The 25,526-nt window shown below is 42.8% G+C and overlaps 2 protein-coding genes across 3 annotated transcripts in view; one reads left to right on the top strand and one right to left on the bottom strand.

The window, feature by feature from the left end:
• Positions 1–8,228, bottom strand: part of adamts10 (ADAM metallopeptidase with thrombospondin type 1 motif, 10) — a 53,061-nt gene extending 44,833 nt beyond the window's left edge. The window contains exons 1-2 of the mRNA XM_040034963.1: positions 7,538–8,228; positions 2,487–2,875 (exon numbers count right to left, since the gene is read on the bottom strand). Of these exons, the coding sequence (XP_039890897.1) occupies positions 2,487–2,589 (103 nt within the window). The 5' untranslated portion in view covers positions 2,590–2,875; positions 7,538–8,228. The remainder of the gene's footprint in view (positions 1–2,486; positions 2,876–7,537) is intronic.
• Positions 8,229–10,921: 2,693 nt separating this feature from the next.
• On the top strand, positions 10,922–24,399 carry LOC120735556 (tyrosine-protein kinase ZAP-70). Of its 2 annotated transcripts, none has more exons than XM_040034964.1 (13): positions 10,922–11,049; positions 16,294–16,760; positions 18,324–18,484; positions 18,570–18,708; positions 18,792–18,876; positions 19,021–19,040; positions 19,124–19,160; positions 19,526–19,721; positions 19,828–20,034; positions 22,046–22,238; positions 22,624–22,764; positions 22,848–22,960; positions 23,721–24,399. In XM_040034964.1, exons 2-13 carry the CDS (start codon positions 16,356–16,358, stop codon positions 23,848–23,850), a joined length of 1,827 nt encoding a protein of 608 aa, XP_039890898.1. In that variant the 5' UTR covers positions 10,922–11,049; positions 16,294–16,355; the 3' UTR covers positions 23,851–24,399. The 2 variants fall into 2 exon arrangements, with proteins under 2 accessions (XP_039890898.1, XP_039890899.1); XM_040034965.1 differs by lacking the exon at positions 10,922–11,049 and adding an exon at positions 14,566–15,961.
• The last annotated feature ends 1,127 nt before the right edge of the window (positions 24,400–25,526 follow it).

The raw sequence follows: 25,526 nt of genomic DNA, 5'->3' as shown, positions 1-25,526 counted from the left end.
AGCTTGTTAATCACTTGCTGATAAGATTACCAGATGATAAGACGGGGACACGTAAAGCTGTATGTCTTTGCATCACAAAGACATACAGCTTAGGAAACAGTTTATTATGTTGGACTGCAGTAAAGCACAGGCGGCTCTATTTGGCAGCATGTAGCTGCTATTTTACATTACGCCTAATGTAAGCTACAGAAAGAGTTTCTCACTGTAATAAAAAATGTTTTAAATCTGACAAATGCTGGCTTCCTCAGGCCGGTACACTATTTTATGCCTAATAACTGACATCTTCAGGATTTCAAATGACGAAAGGAAGAAAAAAATTGAAAAAATATGACCAAAAATAATTTGCATAAAGTCAAGATTTCAGATGAGTTAAGCACAAGTTTGAAATAACTAGACAAAGACAGCATATAACTGGCAAAAAACCCAAAACAACAACTATAGATTCATGCACAAGAATTCCAGGTTCATACAGAAACCACAGCTGCAGTGTGGTGTGTGCAGGTAATGAAGTAACTGCACCCAGAATGCACTTCTGCTTCATAGGAAGGAAAGAAAACGCAGCATATGACAACACATTATTCCTGATTTTCTAGTCAACCATGCGGTTTAAGCTATAGCGACCTAGTGCGAAGGAACTCAACGTCTGATTCAGGATCAGAAAAATCGAACAGGAGACGTCGAAACAAAGAGGAAACAGTCGGTGGAAACGTGCGTGCTATATTTAATAGGAGAGAACACCCTGACTGGGTGCCATACAGAAATGTCTTTGCTGATAAATACACCCTCAGTTCTGTTATCGCCAAATGAAAATAGTGAAAGGAAGCACTCTGATGGAAAAGTGCCCCACCCTCCACGCCAGCTACACCACGACTGTTTTGCAGACCAAACCCTGCTGCCTCTTTGAAGCAAAGAGATTTTTACATGCGGTGATTCTTCAGTATGAAATATATGAGTTATGAAGAAGCTCTGATGGGCCGTATCGGTGCCTCTCTTCTCCTGTGTGCAGTCTGGGAGCACAAATACAGACACTTCTAACTTTGAGGCAACAATTTGGGAAGCAGGAACAACGTGACCTCAAATCAGTCCGACACACTTTAAATGAAGCTGAGTATCAGCTGTGAGCCAGGTCTTACCAACTCATATATATATATATATATATATATATATATGCGTGTGTGTGTGTGTGTGTGTGTGTGTGTGTGTGTGTGTGTGGCAGAAAATCGAAACTATGAGCTAAGAAGGCCCGAGGCAGAAGAAGGTAGATGATCCTGTATGGTTTTACTGTGGCAGGCAGCTCCTTTCACATCACACAAAGACATTCAATCCTTGTTAATAAAAAAAATAGTAATTAAGATCAGGTTTAAAGAACTGACTTCCTGTGACTGTGGAAAACTAACTCTCTGAGGGAAAATGGCACGCCAGGGTTTATGGGGTGGGCTATTTAAGGGAAGCAGTGTGGCAAACTATCAGAGACCGAGGGATATGAGGGGGTCAAAGGTTACGTTTAGGAAATACACAATCATATCCTTGTTCTGGGTGATGAAACACGCACACTTAGGGATTTTTATTCTTTGCCTTTAGAAGGACTTCTAGTAGACGGGCTCGTGCCAGAGCACAGCGGGATTTGAGTTCTGGGTTAAAGCTCAGTCGGTCCCGACCTGCAGGCCTGGACTGAGAGCGACAGCCAGTTCGTACCATCCAACTTTATCCCGTGTGCGCATACTGAATTATACACAAATACAATAACACAAAAATATAGTTTCAGGCATCTAATGACATATTCAAATTGTGTTTAAGTTATTTTATTCTAAACTTGGGTAGCAGCGAGAGTTTCCCTTTTTTCTTCTGTTTAACTGAAATGAAAAACAGATCCCAGCGTGGGCACCTCGACCGTAAAACACATTAAAGTGGCACAAAAGCCTGGATCACAGAAAATAAACCAGTGATGCTTTCCCACTATTAAAAAATAGGACTGCCTGTTTAATTCAAACCCAGATCTCAGACACTGATTCGGGGGAAAAGGATCATTTTATGAACAAACCCTTTCTCAGCTCAGTCGAAGAATTTCATGATAATGTTTTGATATTTAAATAATTCATATACCTTGTTGTACAAACACTGTATATAAAGGATGGACATAGACAGTGACGTCACCAGTTGGTTTGTGAAGTCTCATTATGAAGGTGGATACTTTTTAACCCTAAATGAGATGATCATTTAGAAATTCAACATCACTTTGTAATAGCGAATCTTTGAACTAACAATTGAAACAATAAAAGCACTTTTTTATTTTTTTTATTTTACTGAGCCCAAACATTTGGGATTCAAGGTCCTTTACGACATCATAGGAACCCTTTCGGTAACCAGAGGAGTCGCCCCCTGCTGGCCTATAGAGAGAATGCAGGTTTCATGGCTTTACTTTTTAGAAACAAGACCAGAGGCGAGGCCACATCCATCTTTTATATACAGGCTATGGGTTGTCTCACCTTGTGACTGAGCAAACTCATCTTTGTGACCTCCTGCGACCTGGGTGGCAACCATGACGACAATGAAAGTGCAGACCAGACCAGTCCTCCATAGCATCTCCATGGTTACTACAGTAGTTGCTATAGTAACAAAATTCAGTGCAGTGGTCCCCGTGCCTCTGTTCCAACATGTCTCCTGCCCTCTCGGATGCCCCGTTGCCTAGCAGAGGGACAGCTCAGCGCTCTGCTGGGCCATGGCTGCAAAAGATGGGAGAGCCAGCAGCGTCTTCGGCGTTTTGTCAGCAAGAGGTGATGGACCCTGAAGAAGTCCTCACAGAAGTGGAAAACACCTAGACAGGTTTCTCAAGGGGCTCAGCGGCAGTGGTGGCTTCACACCCCTCTCCGTTTGCCTGCAGAAGAGAAGCTGTTTAGTGACTGCAGGAGGAAGGCCAGGAAAGGGTTTGAAAGACAAACTTAGGCTCAAAGACGAAGGAGGAACAAGGGAGACACAGTAAAACACAGACAGAGGGAGAGCATGAGATCCCAATGACCCATGCAGTTCCCAGTCTAACAAGGCAAATCTACCCAGTTCATATTCAAGGACTGCCCAGTCCTCCATTGTTCCTTGTGATAATCAATCTTGGCTTTAGTAAGGGTAAGTACCCAGTCTTTCACTCTGGTGACCAGCGATAACAATAGGTCCCAACCTGGGGCCTCTGAGGACCCACACTTTAAGCTGACTGTCCACCGGAAAGAGTTCAAACACAAAGGAGGCCATTGATCTCGTAGAAAGCTGTGCTCGGTGCCCAAACGGGGCTTGGAGTGGGTATTATGTCAGAGGGTCTGAGGGTAAAATGAGCCAATTTGAGAGACGCAGCAGGTTGCCATCACCGCTACCCTGCCTGACTCTGCAACCTGCATGGCTGAGCGACCCACTGGCTGGTATCCAGCTTACTAACTGGCCAACGTGCTGTGTAGCAGCCGATGGTGTGAGTGCCTATACATCAACCAGTGTTGATATTTGGAGCACAACACGGACAGATAATATCGCCTTTTTCTGAATCCGAGGCCCCTAGTTTAAGAAAATAAATGAATAAATAATAAAAATACAGGAGCAACAATAAGACTTCAAAAACAAACATTCAAATTTGATGATTTCTTGCTTCCCTCACCACCAGCCCGTTGTGGCAGACGGCCGCCCCACAGTAGGATAAGCAGCCCACATTTCTTTAGATTGTAGACTTCAGCTTCAGCCAAAGCTGACAAAAGACTTAATGCTGGTGTTTCATGTGGCCTGTGCACAGCAGTGGTACTTAACAAGGCTTAAACCTTTAATTACAGCAAATGAAAGAAGGCACAACAGGAAATAAAGGACATGATTTGCACAGTAGTGAACAAAGCCAGTTCTGAGTCAGCAGATAACAGCTAGTGTTTTACCCTGACAGATGTGACTCTATGAACAGAAAGCTTTTAAGACCGTATGCAGGTAAAAGTTCAGCATCACAAATTTCTTTCTTGTGTCGTTCTTTTCCACACCACTAATTTAGCCGTCGAGTGCTATAAATAATCCTCAGGCTCTTTTTTTATTATTTTTGTGTCCTTTGAGACAAACATGCAGCAAGATTATAATAACAATGGAAAAACGACTTCCTCATCCACACAGTACCCATTACAAAAACAAGAGCGGAGCCAGGAATCGGCAGTCACAGTTTCATGGGTGCCCTTCTCTCTCTTGACTTGAGTTTCCTGGCTACATATTGCAGTGTCAGCTAAAAACCCAGCCCTATCCTCCAGTAAAGTCTGCCCACCCAGCTTTACTCTTGTCCCAGGCCTGCTAGCCTCCCTCCCTCAGAGCTGTCTGGGGAGAGAAGAGCGAGCGGAGACGCCGCACTGGCCCAGATGGCTGGCGGCTAACCAACTGCAGCCAAAGGTAATCGGAGGCAGATGGGAAACCTTTTGGTGACGAGAGCAGGGGGAACAAGTTGCCTCCTGCAAAAAAAAAAAAGAAAAGGAGGGGAAAAAAAGCCAAGTGCAGAATCTGAAGGGAATGAGAGGGGGAAAGAGAGGGGAGTGTAAGCTATTCAAGCCAGCTGGGAGAGCCATTCTTGAGTGTTAATACTCTAAACTGAGTGTGGAGGAGATGAAAGGGCCCCTAATGTGGCTCTTGCTTAATTTCACACAGCGACGGGCAGGTACAGTTCAAAACTAAAAAGAAAGAAAGAAAGCTTGCTTTAAAAACAATGAGGGGTCTTTGTGCTGTTGCAACTTCCCTCATATATGGAACAACTAAAAGTCTTTCTCCCCTCCCTCCCTCCCTCCCTCCGGCTTTCTCCCAGTCATTTCCTGCACGAGCCAAGCTCCCTTTCCATTTTCATTACTTGTTTCTGCACCGCTCTCGATTTATTGTGAGCTTATTAAACTTGCTATCAAGTGCTTTTCATGACCACTACATCTCCTCTTGTTTACTTAAGCCAGAGAAAGAGAGGAGAGATAGGACCCCCCCCCCCCCACACACACACACACACACAAACTAGTGCTATTCAAATACAGCTGCTAAGAAAGATTTGTGGACAGGCTTCACACACACCACAACACGCATGCACGCCGCGCACACAGCTCTTCTGGTAAATTATCGCTACTCTGGAAATGCGGCTAAATTAAGAGAGAGCTGTCTCGCAGAGGTGACGGCGTTGTACATCTTCCCCGGCCTGTTGTGCAAAGCTTTCCCTCTGGGCTGTATCACTTGTACGAAATAAAAAGCGTATGTTTGTCAGGAGGCCAGGCCGAGGCGAGCGCGCGCGCGCGCGCACGGACTCTCCGGGGTCTGGGTTTTGCTTGGATGGATATCGACCGTATAGCTCTACAATCGCGGCCAAAAAAAGAAAAAGGAAAGGAAAGGGGAGGGGGGTCCGAGCCGGGCCACACAGCTTCCAGGGCTATCAGAGCTTTGCAGAGGAGAAAAGAAAGGGGTCGTTGTTACCAAGAGAGAAAGGAGTTGGAGCGCACGGGATAATTAGGTGGGAATTTAAGGGTGGGCCAAAATACCCAAGTGTAATCAAGTCAGTGGACCCTGAGGCATATTGACACGTCACTTCTATTTTTTTATAATCTGATCATCTACTGAACACTGGCTGGTGCGTTTTTATAACTGTGTTTAACAGGATGGATATTCCTTTTTCATACTGCAGCCTAACTATGCTGTCCTTGTGTCTAACCGCTGCCAGGGAGAGTGCAGCTATCCGAAAACTAGCACGCTAATCAAAACCATATGACCGGTCTGTGTCGACTGCACAGATGCTAAGTGTCCCTCAGCTCAGCTTCAAGTCTGGGACAGCACCCCCACCACTGCCACTACTCTCAATATATATATAGTCTCCACTTTGGTCAGCAGAGAGCACACGAATCAGCTTTAGGTTGAGTTTATTATTTCATGTAACTGCACGCCACAGTTTCTCTGTCCAAATGAGACCGTGAGGGAGCGAATCGCGCACATCAGCGTCCGTCAGCCTCAGCATCAACTGCGCACTCCTTGAATAAATAAAAATAAGTTATGATCACCATCAACATGAAGCCTGGACAGGTGACAGAGAGGGTGGAATCATATCTCAGATTAAAATCTCTGGTAAAAATAAATAAATAAATAAGGCAGAAGAAGGAGAAAAGTGCAGGCATTCCTTTCTCTGTTTCCCCAAATAAACAGTGTGCAGATGAAAAGTGGGAACATAAACAGGCCGGAGAACCTCGGATGTGCTCCCCTCACTGAAAATGTCCCTCTCTAAGTCTGAAACAATATTTAGTGAGAGAGAGAGAGCTGACTCGACACGGAGTGAGTGAACCAGCGCAGCACAGATGGCAGAGGAGGCTTTTCTCTTCCTGTCTTTTATCTGGTTTACGACTGACAACAATCCAAAAAAACACCAAAAATATTCATTACGACAGGCAAAGCCTTACATTTGCTGGAATCTTTAATGTTCAGCGTTAAAATGATTGTCAGAGCTGAACTGACAGGCAAGCGTCTGTCAGCTCAGCTCTGCAATCAAGAAAAGAAGAAAGAAAGAAATTAAAAACTGTGCAGGTTACAGAAAAGCTGCGCAGTACTGGGAGGCACCGACCTGACCCAGGACAAATAAAGTAAATTTGCTGTCCTAATAGAGGCAGCAGCCAATTTAAGGTTACTATGAAGTTGAATGAGTGCTACCAAATATGGAGAAGGAGGAGATTTAAACAGAAAAGCATCACATGTGGATGTGAAGAAAAGGAGAAGTGTGCGTAATCTGGTAAAACTACACATCCACGTTGCGTTTTTTATGGGAGCAAAATAAAAAACTAAAACTGTATCTGTGTGTGCTAAAGAATATTTCTGCAAAATAATAATAATGATAAAAATGTTGCACGGTGATCAGGAAACCTGCACATCTGTCATTCGTGCTGTTTGGACGTGCATGTGCTGATATGTCACGCAGCCAATGATTCCACATCTGTGTCTCTAAACCTGTGCTCGCCCCTCTGTTTATCATAATGTTACATATAGTCTAAATATAGTACACTAGCAACAGTCTAAATGTTTTCCGTGATAACACTTTAGCAACTTTAGAAACGGGCTGCAGATTTAGTGCGCTTTGGAGCAACTGCGAGTAGCGCCCCCAGCCGGCGAACGACATAACGCCACCATTCACCAGGTACCTGATGTCCGCTGACAGCCACATCATCCCTTCAGCAACACGCAGACACAAACACAGACACACAAACACAGACGCACACTGTCTTGTCATCAGCTAACAAGGAGACCCCAGCGCTAATAAGTAAGAACTCCGAAGAAGAAGAGAAGCAACTCACGGACTCGAGGTTTTAGGAATAGTACAAATCCCTAAGACAGCGTGAGGCTCACGTCCGCAGAGGTGCACCTAATGATCTCATGACAGCAAGAGCCTCACGAAATATGGGCGACATGCAGTGTTTCTGCAGGAAGGAGCGGACAAGAGCTTAGAAGAGCCAGCATCATGCCAGGGCAGTGCCTTTCCTTCTTACAGAGCTGTGCATGAGAGAGAGTGGAGCCGAGCTCGGTGACCTACCTTCCCGTGTCCCCGTGCAGAAGTTTCCGATGTGAGTCTGTCCTCAGCAGCCGAGCGGAGAGGAGGCGGTGCCGGCAGGAGACTGAGGAGACTCAACTTCTTCCACAAGCGGAGAGAAGGAGTCTGGTGTCAATTTCCCCCGTGGTAAAAATAGAAACGTCCGGGAGCAAAAATTTCAAAATAAAGTTTGTCTTGGCAGGACTCCACAGTTGGCAAGGGGCCGATGAGAAATACAGAGCTGTGGCCAAGATAGCTGATGTTGGTCTAAGACCTTTACGCAACTTTGTATCACGCATACCTGTAACCCGTGAACACTGTGCATAAAAATGTGGTTGGTCAGTTTGTGTTTTCTTTGCGCATGACAGACCTGACACTGAGTCCAGTAAAACAGCTTAAATAGTGGCTCAAGCTCGAACTGTTTTAGAAGCAGAAGGCATCTAGTCCTTCTCACTGAGCATACTGTTTGGCTGTTTTCAGACCGGAAATCCTATAAAATGCTTTAAATAAATAAATAAATCCTGCAGATTACACCACTTCGTGGAAATCTGGCCCTGCTCAGCTCGATATAAAAAGAAGTCTGAGGTCTAAGCTCAAATAAATCCTATTTTTTGCGAGTTCTTGAGCGCCACAATCTAACTTTGACCTCTCTGAGAAGCATAACTCGATTAGGAGCGTGTGCTTTCCACACTTTGTTTCAAGGAGCTCTTGTTGTGGTGACTTTTAAGAGGTCATTCTTGGGGCGAATTACCCACACCTGCTTTTGGGTTCAACCTGGTGATCAGTTCTACCACTTCAGTCTGAATTCGACCAAATTAAACTGACTTATTGCTCCGATTAGGACATGGCTGAAACTTCCTACCTGTGAAATGCATGCTTTTATTTTGTAGGAAAACATTTTCCTCTGTGGTTTCGTTTTGTCTGTTTTTGCAGGACTGGATTCAGCGGGATCCTGCTGACTCGGTGCCAGATCTGCAACTCCAAAGAAGCAGCTGCAGCCGCTGCAGAGGTGGGGGTTGAGTGTGTGTGGGGTTTGCTATCCCTGCTGTTGGTTTGGTGCTGTGGGTATCGCACAGGTGCTGGAGTGGAGAGTAGATGTCTGTTATGTCATGATGGCAATTCTCCCTCAACACAGTATCCTGGCTACACCACAAGTTCTGTAACTTAGACGTGTACATGTATCTATACGTGTAACGAAGCGCAAGTTTGGGCTTAAATTGTCAGAAATAAATGTGTGAAATTACATAAAAAGTGCTCCAGGTCATTGCCCAGACTGTCCTGTGATTATAAAACAGGTTTTTGTTAATTCACAGAAATATCCTGGGGATTTTTTTTAAAATCTATTATGAAAAACAGAAATTTCTAGAGTAGACGGTTAAAAAAGTTACATTTCTGTCATTTAATTGTTTAGTCATAAGTTAATTGCTTTAGTAAATGGGTTTGGGGTCTTTATCAGTAGGAAATGCTGTAAAACCTATAAAAATTCAGAAAAAAGACCAAAATTTATGCCAGAAGTCTCCAGCAGTTACCTCGGTTGCCTAGCAACCACTCACAGTAAAAACCTCAAAGCTTCCTGTAAAATATCAAATTAACGCTTTTACACATTTAAATTTTTTTTTACATGTGTAGAAATTAAACAAAGAATGTAACATGAATGTGCTTTTGGATGTTACACCAGCTACATATTTCCCTCCCTCTAGTCTTTTTGCTGCTAAGATACAACGCTTTGAAAAAGTATTTGCCCCCTTCCCGATTTCTTTTGCTCCCTTTTGGTATATTTGTCACACTTACATGTTTCACATCATCAAACTAATTGTAATATTAGAGAAAAATAACCAGAGTAAATACAAAACAAATACTCCAACCCTACCCGGCCGTACGTGAAAAGTCATCGCCCCCTAAATCTGACAGCTGGAAGAACTGCAGTCAAGTGTTTGTGATAACTGACAATCAGTCTTTTACATCACTGTGGAGGAATTCTTCGCCAAATCTTCTTTGTAGAATTGTTTGAATTCAGCCACATTGGAGGATTTTAAAACACGAAAAGCTTGTTTAAGTTCATGCCAACACATCTCAATCGGATTTGAGTCCGGACTTTGACTAGGCCTCTCCAAAACCTCTTTTGCTTTAGTCACTCAGAGGTAGACTTATGATGTGTTTCGGATCACTGACCTGCTGCATAACCCGAGTGATGGCTGGACATCCTCCAGCAGACAGCAGAATCCAGGTTCCATCAATTACAGCAAGTCGCCCTGAAGCAGCAAAGCAACCCGAGACCATCACACTACCACAGCCACCCCAAAAACCGCTTTTTGTATTTACTCTGGTTATTTTTGTCTCTATTTAAGTGTCACAAATATGCCAAAAAACTAAGAAATCAGGAAGAGGTTACTGTTACTATGTTACTATGTTACTATGTTACTATGTTACTATGACTTAACCTTTTAACCTTTAATGTATTTTATAATTTTAACAATTCATCTAAAAGACTATCGATATAAAGTGTTTTGTATATATTGTAAACATATGTTCATTTTGGACAGCACCTGGCCAGCTGTCTTTTCTGCTGTCTCCACTCTTTATATTTAAATCCTATCAATTCATCGGGACAGTGCCAGCTGACTGCACGTGTTCAGCTGTCATGTGAGAATGTGAAATGCAAAAACAGATAAACAGACGGAGCATTGCGCCGTAAACAAGGGGAAACTCATGATGGTCAAATGTCATCTATCTACAGGTGCTGAAAAATAGGTCAGCGCCTTGTGTAAAACCACCACTTGCTATTTTACAGCTTTTGCGTGGCTGACTTTGTATAAATAAATAGGATGATTGCAACATGAAGAGAAGACTGCTCGAAGAACGAGGCCATCATTTTAATAATTAGGCATCCTTAGATGTAGGTTTAGGGCAAGAGGTGCAAAAGCCTACTCAGACCACCACGAGCATGAAGCGGCAGACGGTCGGTGACTAACACCAGCCTGGGGCAGTTAGGCTGATGGTGGTGCAGAAGTGCGGAAGACAAAGAAGATCGAGCATGCAAATTTTTGACCTTTAACATGTAAGATGTTCGTTTTTTTATTCTATGGACAGAGGAATCTCTTTGCCTTTGTTCATGGGCTAAGTAAGTGCATCCTGACTCGAGTTCAACCAGCAGACCAAATCGTTTTCATCTCGAAAGCAAAAAAGAGTAACTCCCCAATAATGCTGGTTTATTCTTCTAATATTAATTCACTGTTTCGCATATTCAGACATGGCACTGTACAGATTGTAATACATCAGCTGGGATTTAACTTAACTGAGAGGCTCACTGGTGACAGTCAAACTGAAATCAGCCCTCCACGCATGCCATTTGCCGTTTTGCCTGTGTGTGGGTTTGTGTGTGTGTGTGTGTGTGTGTCATTGTCTCTAAACCCTCGCGTCTTCACAGCACCTTACATTTCTGTCAGATCAACAGATATATCTTTGCCTCTGAAGCAACAACACCGCTCTGCGTCTGCCTGGAACAACAGTGCTCTGTAAGTTTTTTTTATATCTGATTATGTAACAACAGACTGTGTCGTATTGGTTAAACTGGTTAGTTACACTTATGTATATACTTGTGTCTTGTGTGGAAAAACACGACAGCCCAGTAAGGTGGGTGAAAGTAAGACGACCTGAAGTCTGAGCCTGAGAAGCTGCTGTAATGAAGTTATACAGACAAAAAGCTGCAAAGGAGTTTGAACTCGATGTGCTCGAGAATTCACATATTTGAGTAAACGTTGATTTAATAGCAACATGAGGCCATGAAACACGTGAAAATGTAGTTTAGCTATTCATTTACAAAGTTTTTGATGACTTCAGTCCAACAAGATCTAATCGATCAGTTAAATTTAATTCCAACTGAGGTTTGTTTTATATTCACAACTATATAGAAACAGTCAAAAAAAAGGAGAATAAAAGAGTGCGTGCACCGCAGTCGGCCGCGGCATTGTTGCTCTGGCTCAGAAAAGCAGTCATTACATGCTCAAAACATAAATAGCTGCTTTCATTGCGACTTGGAATAGAAAACCCAAAAAAAAATGGTGTAGGTTTTAAGACACCCAAGAGGTCCGTGTGTGTCTGTGATCCCTTGTAACTGTTCTTAAAATGACTGGATGTATTTTGGGTGCTGCACTGAGGCATATCTGCTACATGTGTCGGCCACAGTCGGACAGAATCGGTTTGGACGAGCAGAAGATGAATTTTTACGTGCAGAACGGGCTCTGTTTAACTCACAGTGTGATATTCAGAGTTTTAGCATAGTTTATTTTTAGATAAAGACACGGTTGACACAAACACTCATTATAGTGAACAGAAATCAAAGTAGAGTTATTGTTAAGAGGAGTAAAAATCTCTCTTTGAATGCTAATGAATCCTACCCGAGGTAGGCCTGAACAGTTAATGTGATTTAATCACATCTTGTCAGGTTATTTCCCAGGTGCTGTACAGACTTTGGAAAACATAAAGCAGATAACAGGATCTAACAACAACTTTTTTCCACTGATTCAGGAAATAATGATTCACTTTGGGGCATTTGGGCTCCTGATTTCAGATGCACTTTCTTATCCAACTCCACCTACACGCTTCGAACGCTCGCTCAGTTTTGTTGGAAAAATAATTTCATATGTGACAGTTAAAGGGCACATTGTCTGTTTTGAGGTGCCTACACAGTCTCGCGCATTGATGTATGTACAGAGAAATGCTTCGAGTTGCACAGCCATGAGCTAACTTCCTGATATCACAAAGAAAATAATCATGAAAAACTCTAAACAGTTATCACTGCTATGCTCTTGATTTAATATCAGTGGGTAATCTACAGAAAACAGAGAGGCACATCGACTGTCTGAGCTCACGCTGGTGCGTTCGTGCGTGATAAGGACCAACACTGTTCTGGTGATTTGCTTTTTGTCATGTTGTTCTCAGCAGCCAGTTAAGCAGCTATTTGACTGATCGCTATTTACACCAAGCACGTTTCTGCCTCTTGTCGGGTTCCCCACTTCAACACTGTGACTGTGCCCACATATTAATAATATTTCTGCTGTTTAAATGAGCCGAGGAGGAGTTTACACTCAGTAACACAAATATTACACAAATGGTTTCTTTTTCTAAAATCTGTAGCTGTACTTGGTTACCACGCGTCAGACTGAAACATCTGAGAAAAGTACTGTGAAGAATAACAGTGACTGTGATGACGCGCTGGCTTTTCTTTGCAATAAATGATCATTTTCCAGGTTTTCTGTGGGCCAGAAGCCCCTGGTTCATCTTATATGGGTCAGATTACAGGTGTGTTGTGACAGCTGGGCCACACGAGGCTTGGTGTGACAGATGTCAAGCTTGTCTACTGAGTATTAGGCCAGATCTAGCTTACGTAGCATTTGCTAGCGAGCCATAAGTAGCCCCGCTATCTGGGTCCAGAGGCCACAATGGGGTTGGGTTTTTTTAAAATTATTTTTTAAATATTTCAGCAAAAACTGTTTAAAAAAATTAAAGTCCTCTTCACTTTTGTCAACGACGTCCCCATCTTCTTCCTCGTTTAGTTCTTCCTTCACATTAGCACGTGTTAGCACGCTAACGCACACAGCTAAAAAAAAGTTGAGGACTGTAAACGCTAAACATGAGCACATAACGCTGTCAGCTCTAAGCGCTGCTCTGCCTTCATGTCGAATGTGTTTCCGCTGCTAATGTTTACGCTTCCTAATTGTGGTTTACTTGAATAAACACTTGACGCTTGCGCTGAGGTCGCCTTTAAAAGCTCGACCTCGTCGCTTTTATCCGAGCGCAAATGGTTTGAAGATGTCAAAGTATTCAAAGTATTCGCATAGTCTGTCGGAGCTCGTGCGTCCGAGCACATAATGTTGTGGCGGGTTAGCCATTATGACAAGATAGAAATGGTGAACCCACCGGAAAGATCATAATGGCCGCCGTGTTTCGTTTCGCTCTGTCACAACCCCCCGTTATCACTGCCATCTAAAACGATAACCTGGAGCTGCGAGTCTGCCGAGAACAGACGAGTTTGACCAAATGACAAACACAATCAGGTTTTTGATTCCTATTTAATTGCATTTACTCTCACACCAGAAAACTTCCTCTCTGTTCTCTGTGGAAAACGAGCGTTCAGGCCTCGAGATCTCGTGTCGAGTCCTCGGCTTGCTGAAAACAGAGTGACTCATAGGACTCTTTTTTTCCACCACTCATTGGGTCAATCACTATCTGCTTACTCTGCAACACTCTTGTACCAAAGTATTCTTTGCACATCAGAGGGAATTATACACTGCATGCAAACAGTTTCTGTGTGTTAGTCCCGGGCGCTGCATGAAAGACACCCCGCAACAGTGTGGGTTCAAAGCTTGGCTCAGGAACCGTGCCATGTGTCGCCTCATCTCCCGCCAGTCTTTGTTTTTGTTAAATAAAAAGAGGGAGGGCGGAGAAAAAAGAAAGAAAGCACCAAACTCTTAGTTTATAAAGAGCACACGCAGAGCCGGGACTTGGCTTCTGCTGTTGTTGGACCTTTTAATGTTTTGTTGGAAAGCCGTCAGTGTTTTGGTTAGTTTGGTCGTAAATTACAGCAGCATGGCTAATATGCTTGTCACGGTCTGTTAAAGGGGGTTTGTTATTAAATACACTTTCCCTTTCAGTTTGCTCAAGTAATATCACAGAAGTTGATCATAAATTTTGAGCTGCTGTATCACCGCGCTACCCACTTAAACGCCCCACAGTGTATGGGGAATTTAAATGAGAAATGGGGGGAAAAAGAATAGAGTCACTTGCATCCATTTATAGACTTTTTACAGGAGTAGACCTCCTTTCTCAACACATACACAAACAAGATGCAAGTCATTTATTGTTTATCTATAAAATATCAGAAAGTGCTTACATGGAGCTCAAGTTGATGCCTTTAAATTGCCTTTTTTTCTCTCAAAGCAGTCTAAAATAAAAATAATTAAATGTACATTAATATAAAATAATGCAATAAGCAAATTTGCACACTAAATTTAAGCAGAATGGGGTAAAAAAAAAAGAAAGAAGAAGCTTATTTTAGCTTTAAAGTCAAATGACAGCAAAAAGATAAACACCTTTCTGCATTAAAAATAAAAATAAACTCCATAATAGTTATTCCCGTGTGTTGAGATCGGATTAGGTGGTGCAGAAGTTGAATAAACGTATGAACAGTTAGTCTCCATTCGTTAGAAAAACCAGTTTTCCATGTGCTGCACATCCATACTGACTAAAATAAACACCTTTTAGGTGCAGATCATGAAGCGCTCCAGCATCGCTGCTCATGTCTAGGCGACATCCATTTGTCCACACTGTAGGGTCTGGTCTTTGTTGTGGCGTTTTGGAGGTCATGCTGCAGTAAAACCTGGTTTCTTGTGGCAGTCGTATGTTGCTGTTTGGTTGTCCACTGTTGATGTGGGAAGCAGCTCAGGTATATAACCAGGAAGCTGAGGTTTTGCACTTTTTATTTCACATAGTGTTTAAAAACATGTTATATGTTACGGTGTAAGAAGTTAAATTACAGTAAAGTAGATTTGCCAGCTTTTGGTAATCACACCTCCTGTTTTACTGTAAGTAACTTATGGCACATGCTGTGTATGTCAGGTTTTAGGTTTATAATTTCATCGTTATAAAAACTGCACTCTTTTGTGAGGGGGTGAAGTTTTCACTGATATGAAGAAATGAAACTGATGGACACATAGTGAGAATAACACAAAGACAATCACGTATCAGTTTGCATGCCGCTTTGTTTAAATGTGCTTCTCGTCTTTATTTACTCCCAAATTGAAGAAGAGCTCAGGAGCAGCCTGGCTGATCTCCTGCGTGTCTTCATGAAATCTCGATCTTTCTCTTCATTTCAGATCATTTCCTTTCTGGGTTTTCTGAGCTGATGCCTGTGACGTCTTGTGATCGCTGTCGATTTCCCTCTTTATCTCAAACATCTTCTGCTTGTTGTCGCGTAACCGTTCCACGCTGCAGTCGAAACCCTTTTGATTTTAAAGTTGTCCTTACTCCCGTTCACAATAAAGTCAACCGAGTACCAGCGCTTCTCATCGCGCACACACTTGTTACAGTAACGATACTTTGATCTCCGTTTTTTTGTTCCATAAAATGAAAAAACGATGAGTTTTAAAGCAGAGGGAATGTTCTGTAACCGTACAGCACCTGTTCAACGGAAGAGCGACACGCTGGAGAAAGGAGGCTGTGAGGGCGGACTGCGACTTCCTGTTGTGGCTTGTGTCATCACTTTGTTAACCTGCAAACTTTATGCAGTCTCAAAGTGTGGGTGCCTCATGCTAAGTGTCACATCCCCACATATGTCTCCTCACTTGTACGTGTCAGGCTCCTGAGAAGTGCAGCTCTGTTGGGTTTGTTGTAGATCCTAGTGTAACACAGCTGGGAAGGGAAGAGAAGGTGAGGTTATACAGGGCGGTTGTGTGTGTGTGTGTGGTGTGTGTGTGTGTGTGTGTTTGTGTTGTGTGTGTGTGTGTGTGTGTGTGTGTGTGTCTTTTGGGGCTTTTTTGTTGCTTTTTGTAGCACTGATTTTAGTGTTGTCCATTTTTAAGCTGTATTCCCACCAACTTGTATTTGTAATTTGGTAAATTAGAAAGTTGCATTGATCTGGCTGTGAGTGGAGGAGGTAGAAACTAAAAAAGCCGAGCGGTCAGAGGTGGCAAATTTGTTTAAATCTGTTGGTCAGTTTTCTCAAAGAAATGTCCCCCCCTCCCCCCTCTCTGTCTCTCTAGTTTCTCTCTCACTGATTACATCCAGGACTTCAAGGCCAGGCCAACTTTTACCAGGTCTCACCATGTCCATCGACCCTGCGGCCGAGCTGCCTTTCTTCTACGGCAGCGTCAGTCGCTCGGACGCCGAGCAGCACCTGAAGCTGGCCGGGATGTCCGACGGCCTCTTCTTGCTGCGGCAGTGTCTCCGCAGTCTGGGGGGCTACGTCTTGTCTATCGTGTGGAACCTGGAGTTCCACCATTACTCCGTAGAGAAACAGCTTAACGGGACTTACTGCATCACAGGAGGGAAGCCTCACTGTGGCCCTGCAGAACTCTGTGAGTTTTACAGCAAAGACTCCGACGGCCTGGTGTGCCTCCTGAAGAAGCCGTGTCTACGCTCCCCAGATACGCCGATCAAGCAAGGCGTGTTTGACAGTCTGAGAGAAAACATGCTGAGGGAGTACGTGAAGCAGACCTGGAATCTGGAGGTGAGCCGGGTGTCGGGTGCTGCTGAAGAGTTTAGAAAAAGAAAATAACCATGTAGGGTAGAGTTTTGAGCTACTTGTACTTTACCTGAGCATTTCGGAGACTGAAAAGTTCATTTTTTAGCTATAATTACTTTTCTGTGATATTGAATATGTTTAAATGTCTTCCTAACAAACTACGGTTGTTGTTTTTACAAAAATTAACCATGCAAATGTGCTGACTTCTGCTCATGGAGATAGCTGTGATGTCTGCATCCAGCCCGCTGTACAGTGCAGTCAAAGTGATCTCTTCAGTCGTTATATTTTCCGCCCTCATCGCACTGCAAAATATAGCAAATAAACCAAATAGAAAATCTGCTGATGGGTGAAAAATTTATACAAAACAAAAAATTTGTGATCTGATAAATGTTTTCGCCTGTAAGCAAAATTTTCCATTTTGTTTTTTTGTGGTTATTTGAGAGCAGCTGCACAGATAAAACTTTCCACTGCTGTACTGACATGTAGATATGTTTTTAAAAGTACACGTACGTCTGAGAAACCTTCACATTTAATGAACCACTATTTAAAAAAACAACAACACGAGGTGTCTTATCAAAAATCAGCAATCTTACCAACATGTGTCAGTTTTCCCACATCAGTCAGTGAATGTCGTTACAAAGAAACAAAGTGTTCAAAGTTAAAGATCAGTGGTGTGGCAGCGCCAGGTCACACTTTGCTGGTAGACTTTAAACAACTTTTGAAAAACTTGTGACGGCCCAGACCTCGGACTCGGACAATCCCTCCCTTCTTAATGGCTCTCTGCAAATACAACGAGAAGTTTGAAGTTGTGACCTTCTTCTCTGCAACGTTTTCATTTTGTGGCCCCGATCGGACTCTAACTCGGGGAAAGGTCTTCCCCGCAAGCCGTATGTTAGAGTCTGGTTTAACTGACATTTCTGAAGGGACTTTTTTGGTGGAGTGGGAGAAACCTTGCCCACACACAATCTCTCCAAACCTTTCCTCAAGTAGGAACACAGGTAGGAGCTCTCAGTTCCTCTGAAGGTTTCTGTGGCCTGGGGAAAGTAGTTGCACTAACAAGCTACAGTTCTTAGAAACGAGAACCAAAAGTATGAGACAGACGGTAGAAGCTAAAGTAAAGAGTCAAGATGGGGGAATAGGAACAAAGTGAGCAGGTAACTGGAAAGAAAAGGCAGGCCAGGTGGGAGTACGAGGGTCTGAGATGACAGCACTGAAAGAATTAGTCAACAAGACTAAAGCTAAGAAGAGCATTTTCACTTGTGCCTCCTCCAGTAACCTGCCACATACAACGATCAGTATCTTTTTGACACCGGTGATACAACTGAAGAGCCAAACTAGCTCCACGTCTATGCAGAATTCGCCTGCAGCTCGAGTGTCATAACGTTCCCTCTCTGAGCTTCACATGCACCACCTTCCACCGCATTTGACACCCAGCGTGAGCAAATTCAGAAACACCAGCAAGCTGCGATGCAGTCCTCCCCGCAATTTTAGATAAAAAGTCATTATTGCAAAACACGGAGATAACACGTGATCATTTTTCTGGTTCAGGGCGAAGCCATGGAGCAGGCCATCATCAGTCAAGCTCCTCAGCTCGAGAAGCTGATCGCAACTACAGCCCACGAGAAAATGCCTTGGTACCACGGCAAAATCTCCCGCCATGAGGGGGAGAGGCGGCTTTACTCGGGAGCACAACCGGACGGCAAGTTTCTGTAAGTTTTTGCTTCTTTTTAAAAAAGCCTGCTGTGTTTGTTTGTTGGGTAAAGATTTTGCATTTATGTGTGTTTTGTTCCTCAGAATCAGAGACAGAGAGGAGTCTGGCACATACGCTCTCTCCATGGTGTACGGGAAAACGGTGTACCACTATCAGATCCTCCAGGACAAGTCGGGGAAATTCTCTATGCCTGAGGGAACAAAGTTTGACACAGTCTGGCAGGTCGGTCCTCAGGCTCTTTTTTTCTTCCTCTTTACCTGTGTGTCGTTTTTCTGGCTTAAACCAAACTTATTCTCAATGTTCAGCTGGTGGAGTATCTGAAGATGAAACCTGACGGCCTTGTAACCGTTCTCGGAGAGGCGTGTGTCAACGGCAAAGCTGCTGTTGGAAGTACTGACCAATCTTTCCTTTTTTAATCACATCTCAGCCTGAATTTGCAGTTTATATTGTGGTTTATTCATAATATGAATAATATAATACGCGACGTCCTTTTTTGATTCTATTCACTAATGAAATTCTCCTGTCATTTTTCAGAGACACCCAGTCTTCCCAGTGTAAGTAGTCGGTACATCCTGCACTGTTCAAGTCAGCGCACGTCTTCATCCTCTAAGATTTATTTCTTTGTCATTCCTTTCAGAGGACACGCAACAATGGATACACACCGCCACCTCGAGGTCGGTAGCCAGCAGTGCAAACACACACGCAGCATTGAGCATAAACTGCGATGGCTGTTCCTGCAAGGATGCGTTCAAATAAAAAACTCACAATTACACAATCAGTCGTAGAAGGAAGACTGAAATCTGATAGATTATAACTGCATGCCAAGCGCTGTGTTTAAAGGTTGTGAGTTAAAAAATGTAATTCCTCAGTAACAGTGTCCAGTTAATATATCACTGGGTAATTAATTTATACGAGTGCATCATGTTTTAGACTCTGATACGTGATTTTGAATGTAAAACCTTCAAGTTTGAAATGTTTTGCACATTATATCTACAAACAAAGTACATGCAGTTTATTGTGTGCAATTTGTACTTTGCAGCTCCTGGTCCTGCAAAGACTACTGTGCCCGAAGACCGCGACCTTCTCCCCATGGACTGCAATGGATTCAACCCGTATCACAACCCCAATGATATCAAGAGGTTCAACATCCAGAGGTCCGACCTGCTGATGGACGAGGTGGAGCTCGGCTCTGGGAACTTTGGCTGTGTCAAGAAGGGAGTCTTCAAAACAGAATCGTGAGGAGCCGAACATTTTAAAAACAGACGCTGAGCCGTACGTGCGTGCGGCGTGCGTACACCGTGCGTCTACTGATGTCGCTGCCTGTGTTTTGTTTGGATTCAGGGGTCAGATAGACGTGGCCGTCAAGGTGCTGAAGAACGACAACGAGAAGCTGGTGAAGGAGGAGATGATGCGGGAGGCAGAGATCATGCACCAGCTGAGTAACCCGTTCATCGTCCGCATGCTTGGCCTGTGCAACGCAGACTGTCTTATGCTGGTCATGGAGATGGCTTCTGCCGGACCGCTGAACAAATTCCTCTCCTCCAACAAGTAAGTTCATCTTTAACTGTTTGTAGTTACGCTTAAAAAAAGTTTATTTATTTATTTATTTATTGGCAAACTCTGGTTTTTCTTTGAGTCAGTTTCTTAGCAGTTATCCTAACCTGCAGCACGGTTGGGTGGAACCACTTGACATAACTTTTGAATAAAAGTGTTAATATTTTTTATTTCATTTATTTATCAGTTACGTATTTATTTTATATATTTTATGTATTGCTTCAATGTTTTACATTCATTGTACATTTTTTAAAGTAAATCCAAAAAACACAGTATTTTGTTGAAATAACACAAATGACTCAAGTAAACCTTTAAAAAAAATCTTTAGTGAATAAAACTTCAGAGGATTTTTTAAACCAGCAATAGTGAGATTTCAGTTTTAGGAGTGTAACTAGGAGACTGATTAAGGTCTGATTTACATATTTTTATATAAAAAAAACATCTCATTTATTGTTTTTCATGACACTCAGATCCTTACGAATCCTATATAGCATGTGTAGAGTCAGATCAGATTACGCTCTGACTTTACAAAAATACATACATGTCAGTGTAACCCTAACAGCTCCCACAGACATGCACTGCCCCAGGATGGGCTTTGCTCCAAACAGGGCTGTGGTTTAGGGTCAGTCAGTTTCATGCATAGAAATCTTTCAGCTGTAACAAGGATCAAAACATGTCGATGTGAATAATCTTACTTTATCTCAAAGAACTCAGCTCTTCTACGTGGTAAATAGTAAACAGAGTGGTGCTACTATAAGCCCTTTCTATTCAAGGTGAGCCCTCAAAGTGCGTCCTGGTACAAGTCTGTACTTCTCAGGTGGATTCTGATACTGACACTGCAGAAGTCCTTGCCATGACATGCTGATGAGGAATGAATCAGACAATCTGTTCGTCCAAGACATTTCTGATCTTTATGAGGCTGTTCTTTTTTCCTGTGGCAGCTCCATGTATTCTCAGAACTGTCACGTTACGACGGAATAAATACAGAACAACAAAAGTGAACGTACGCTTTCTTACATCTTAATTTTATAGGAGAGCAGGCAAGACCGTACTCTGTATGGACAGCAGCAGCTCTCGAAGGGCAGAAGTTGGAACATGGGGATGTGATTTTACACGTCCTTTAGGTTATGTGTTTGCTTTAGTGCCAGGATAACATTTTAATAGCCACCTTCACTCTTTCCAAGACTTAAGTAAAGCAAAGAGCAGCCTATAACTCAAGTCCAGTCAATAGAGATATTAGAGATAGATAAAAGAGCAGGGGAATGACACGCAAAAGCTTCTCCAGCTGAGAGCCATCCTAGGTGAGGTGTTTTGGGCATGTCCTCCCAGGTGAAGGCCCTGGGGCAGAACCAGGACAGAGCTCACATTTTGCCAACACCTCGGTATTTCCCCTGAACATCTGGATGAGGCGTTTCAGCTCAGACTGTTGCCCCCGTGACTCGGAGCTGGAAAAGCAGCAGAAAATGGAGAGGTGGATGATTCCAAAACTCCAAATATGTCTTAAGGCAGGGGTGTCCAACTCCAGGCCTCGAGGGCCGGTGTCCTGCAGGTCCTTGATCCAACACAGCTGATTACGGCTAATTGACCTCCTCAACCTGTCCTGAAGTTCTTCAGAGGCCTGGTAATGAACTAATAAATTGATTCAGGTGTGTTGACCCAGGGTGAGATCTAAAACCTCACCTGGAGTTCCCCACTTCTGTCTTAAAGACTCAAACTTAGGATGGTTCATTTTTCAGGCTGCTTCATTTGAAGGTTTCTGGATACTTAAAACTGCAATAATATTCAGTGTTTTGTTGCATCAAAAGGAACTGGACAAGTTTTGTGTCATCATCATCATCATCATCATCATCATCATCGATTGTCTGTCCATCTATTTACTTCTGCTTTTCCAGTCCAGGTTCAGGGGGTGCAGCTGGAGCCCATCCCAGCTGTCTTAGGAAAAAAACTACATTTGTGTACTAAAAATATCCTAATGCTTCTTTTCTCTGGACATGTGTCCTCACAGGGATACCGTATCGGTGGAGAACATTGTGAACCTGATGCACCAGGTGTCGATGGGCATGAAGTATCTGGAGGAGAAGAACTTTGTGCACAGAGATTTAGCGGCTCGCAACGTCCTGCTGGTCAATCAACAGTTCGCCAAAATCAGTGACTTTGGCCTCTCCAAGGCCCTGGGAGCAGATGACAACTACTACAAAGTACTCACGAGTTTTTTAATATTGTTGTACCGCAAGACAAAGTTGCATGAATACAGAGTGATTAGAGAGTCCGGTGTGGGTTTTATCAGTGTGTGCAAACAGAGAGTATGTCTTAGATGGATTGCCCTTCTGGGAGTTGCTGACCTCACAATGTGCAAACAGTAATTAGCTGTTATTGACAAAAATGTGTCAGGTGCCCTGTTTGAACTAAACACTCGATTGATTTCCATTTTACTGATTTACTGACCCATATCTGGAGTGGATGTAGTTACCAGAGAGCCCCAGCAATCCTTCACTCCAAGGCCCTAAATACCATCGCCGATGTTTGCTTGCTTTGGCCGAGTCCTTGGCGTGCTTCTTACCATCATAAACGTTGTGTTCACAGGCTCGTACTGCAGGTAAATGGCCGCTCAAGTGGTACGCACCAGAATGTATACTCTTCCACAAATTCTCCAGCAAAAGCGACGTGTGGAGTTTTGGTGTCACCATGTGGGAGGCGTTCTCCTACGGAGGGAAACCCTACAAGGTAAGACAGATTACTGCAGAAGGTTATCAAAGCATGACGTGATCCCAGAGCTCACGCTGCCTGTCTTTGAATTTGTTCTCCAGAAAATGAAAGGACCCGACGTGATCCGCTTCATTGAGAACGGGAGCCGCATGGATTGTCCGGCGGCGTGTCCAGAGCGAGTATATACACTGATGAAAGAGTGCTGGACATACAAGTGAGAAACCGATGGTTTTGTGCGTGCGTTATATAAGAGAGGCATAAACAGAGGTTGTCTGTATGTATGTACAACAAAACAACAAGAGTTCATGTTTCCACAATAAGAAACAAACTGGGAAAGAAATGGTCCATTCAAAGTCCGAGCTCAAATCCAACTGAGATGCTTGAACACACCGTTAATGCTCAAACCCACCAGTGTGGCTGAATTAAACAATACTGCCACGAAGAGTGGCTGAAAGACTCATTGCCAGTTAGCACAAATGCTAGATTGCAGTTCTTGCTGCCAAGAGTGGCACAACCAGCTATTAGCTTTAGGGAGCAATTAGTCTTTCACGCAGGGTCTGTAGGTTTGGAGCTTTTTTCCCTGAATAAAGTAAACGTACTTAAATCGTTTAAAAACTGCATTTTGTATTTACTCTTGTTGTTTTTGTCTAAAAAGACTCATTTAAAATTAGTTTGATGACCTGAAACACATGTATGACAAATGTGCAAAAAACTAAACTAAGACAACAGGAGGAGGGCAAACACTTTTCACAGCGGTGTATTTAATGACTTATGTAGTTTTCATACGTCAGGCATGGCTGCTGTCACCTAACGACATTATATTCCTCAGTCGTTCCCTCGTAAATGAAAACAATTTCCTCTTGAATATTTGTTTTTTAGCGTCAGATTAAGCAAGCAACGCATCCTCTTAAAATCCTGTGACTTCTATTTATCACAGCCTCCTCTCTCTGCTCCTCCCCTCTCCTCTCTCACAGACACGAGGACCGTCCTGACTTCAAGAAGGTCGAGGAGGCCATGAGGAGTTATCATTACTCCATATCCGGCAAGGCCAAGCCTGAGGAAGGCGCAGCCGCCGCCGCCGCTGCACCCGAGCCTACCAAGTAGACAGAAAAAAGGCACATTCTGTCCCAGCGCTGCACAAAGCGTCCTTTCAGCCGGCCATTAAACAACCAAAACAAAGAGTGTTTTATGAACTGTGCACAGTGACCAGCTTTGACCGCAGAAGCGACGCAGCAATAAATGTGCATTTGTAAATCGGACTTCAGTGTGTCAGCCGTGCGAGGAAGCTCTCTGTCTGCCGTGGTTTGAATGTTAAGTGTCGTAATACTGCTGAACAAAACTAATTTTATATTCTGCTACTTTAATCGAACCATGTATTCAAATCTGCGTCTTTGTCCGCCTCCACCTAAAAGCATTTTTACTGTTTTTAGCCTAATAAACTAGAAACAAACGAATTATGTGAGTGAAAAATGTGGATTAACTTATCATAAATCTGCTGATATGACTGAATTCATTCTTAAGTGCTGTGTGATTTTTTTCTTTCTCTTTCTTGGAGCTACAACAACAGTCTGACATTATAAGTCTTAATTGTTCTTTTCCAGATGTTCCAGATGTTCCAAAACCATAAAAATAAAAATCTGTAACTTTATCACAGATGTGGCGGGAAAACTACGAGCCTCCATTCAACTGGTCTTCTGCAATCTGTCTCATAAAATCAATCATAACACAAAAGACATTACAATTAAAGACATTATGAACATTTGTATCAACAAAATGCTCCATAAAAGCATCAGCATTTGGTGATGTTTCACTGGAAGGCAAAAATGAGCTTTGGACATGAGGTGCATGCATACTTTCTTATAAATACTCTGAACATGTATGTGCAGAGTCCAACATCTGCATTTTTAATCAAAAGAAACATTCAAAATGAGAAAGTCTAATATGAGACTTTTTGAGACTTTGAGTTAAAGCTGTTCTCTGTCTTTAAATATGTGTGTTTGTTAAATAGTTTTTTCTCTCTGATGTTTCAATGCCAGTAATTTAAACGTCACACGCGGCGATTTATTAGGAAAGAAACAAACTGAGGTTAGTCACGCTGGCCCCAAACTGTGTCAGAGGAAGTACTTGTGAACCGTCAGGCCACACTGGAGGGTCCAAGGAAGTCGATGAAGCAGTTTTCAAAATAATAGTAGGTTTTCACAAAATAAACCCTATGACCCTATATTAGACCCTATGCATGCTGCGGTATAAATAGGTAATATGATCAGAGTCCCGGAAATCTACATTTATTATATATTTAATATTTTTTCATAAAGAATTTAACGGTATTGCTAATTTCCAGCCCTTGTCCTTTGTTGGGCTTTTACATCCATAATGCACAAAACAGATTTACACAATTCAAGTGTCTTTGAAAGACACTATATATTATACACTGTAATTTAAGAAAAAACAAATGATTGAAACAAAAAATGTTTGGTGACAGTTCTGCCACCAAACATGCTTTTTAGCCATAATTTGTAGAGTTTGGTTGTACAAAGGTGTCAGATACTCGATTAGAAAGGGTGACGATTGAGCCCAAACTGTCAAACAAGGAAGAAATATCATAGATTACCTAATAACTGAGCAGGTGTGTGGTGTCGAATTAACTTAAATTTAGATTTGCTTTAAAGTTAGTCTTAAGTCCTCATGTGGGGCTGTGTTTGTGTGGGTCGGTGACATTGGTGTGTAGTCTGACAGTTTCATATATGTTTATGTTTATTTATATTTATACATTTAATTAC

The sequence above is a fragment of the Simochromis diagramma genome, unplaced genomic scaffold (assembly GCF_900408965.1).
Source record: "Simochromis diagramma unplaced genomic scaffold, fSimDia1.1 OVJJ01000816.1, whole genome shotgun sequence".
Lineage (NCBI taxonomy): Eukaryota > Metazoa > Chordata > Actinopteri > Cichliformes > Cichlidae > Simochromis > Simochromis diagramma.
The sequence above is the reverse complement of the archived record's forward strand: the minus strand, read 5'-3'. Positions and strand labels throughout refer to the sequence as shown.

Coding starts and splice junctions, on each gene's coding strand:
- LOC120735556 (XM_040034964.1), top strand. CDS start 16,356: ATGTCCATCGACCCTGCGGCCGAGCTGCCTTTCTTCTACGGCAGCGTC. Junction 16,761..18,323: donor AGCAGACCTGGAATCTGGAG/GTGAGCCGGGTG, acceptor TTTCTGGTTCAG/GGCGAAGCCATGGAGCAGGC. Junction 22,765..22,847: donor ACGGAGGGAAACCCTACAAG/GTAAGACAGATT, acceptor TTTGTTCTCCAG/AAAATGAAAGGACCCGACGT.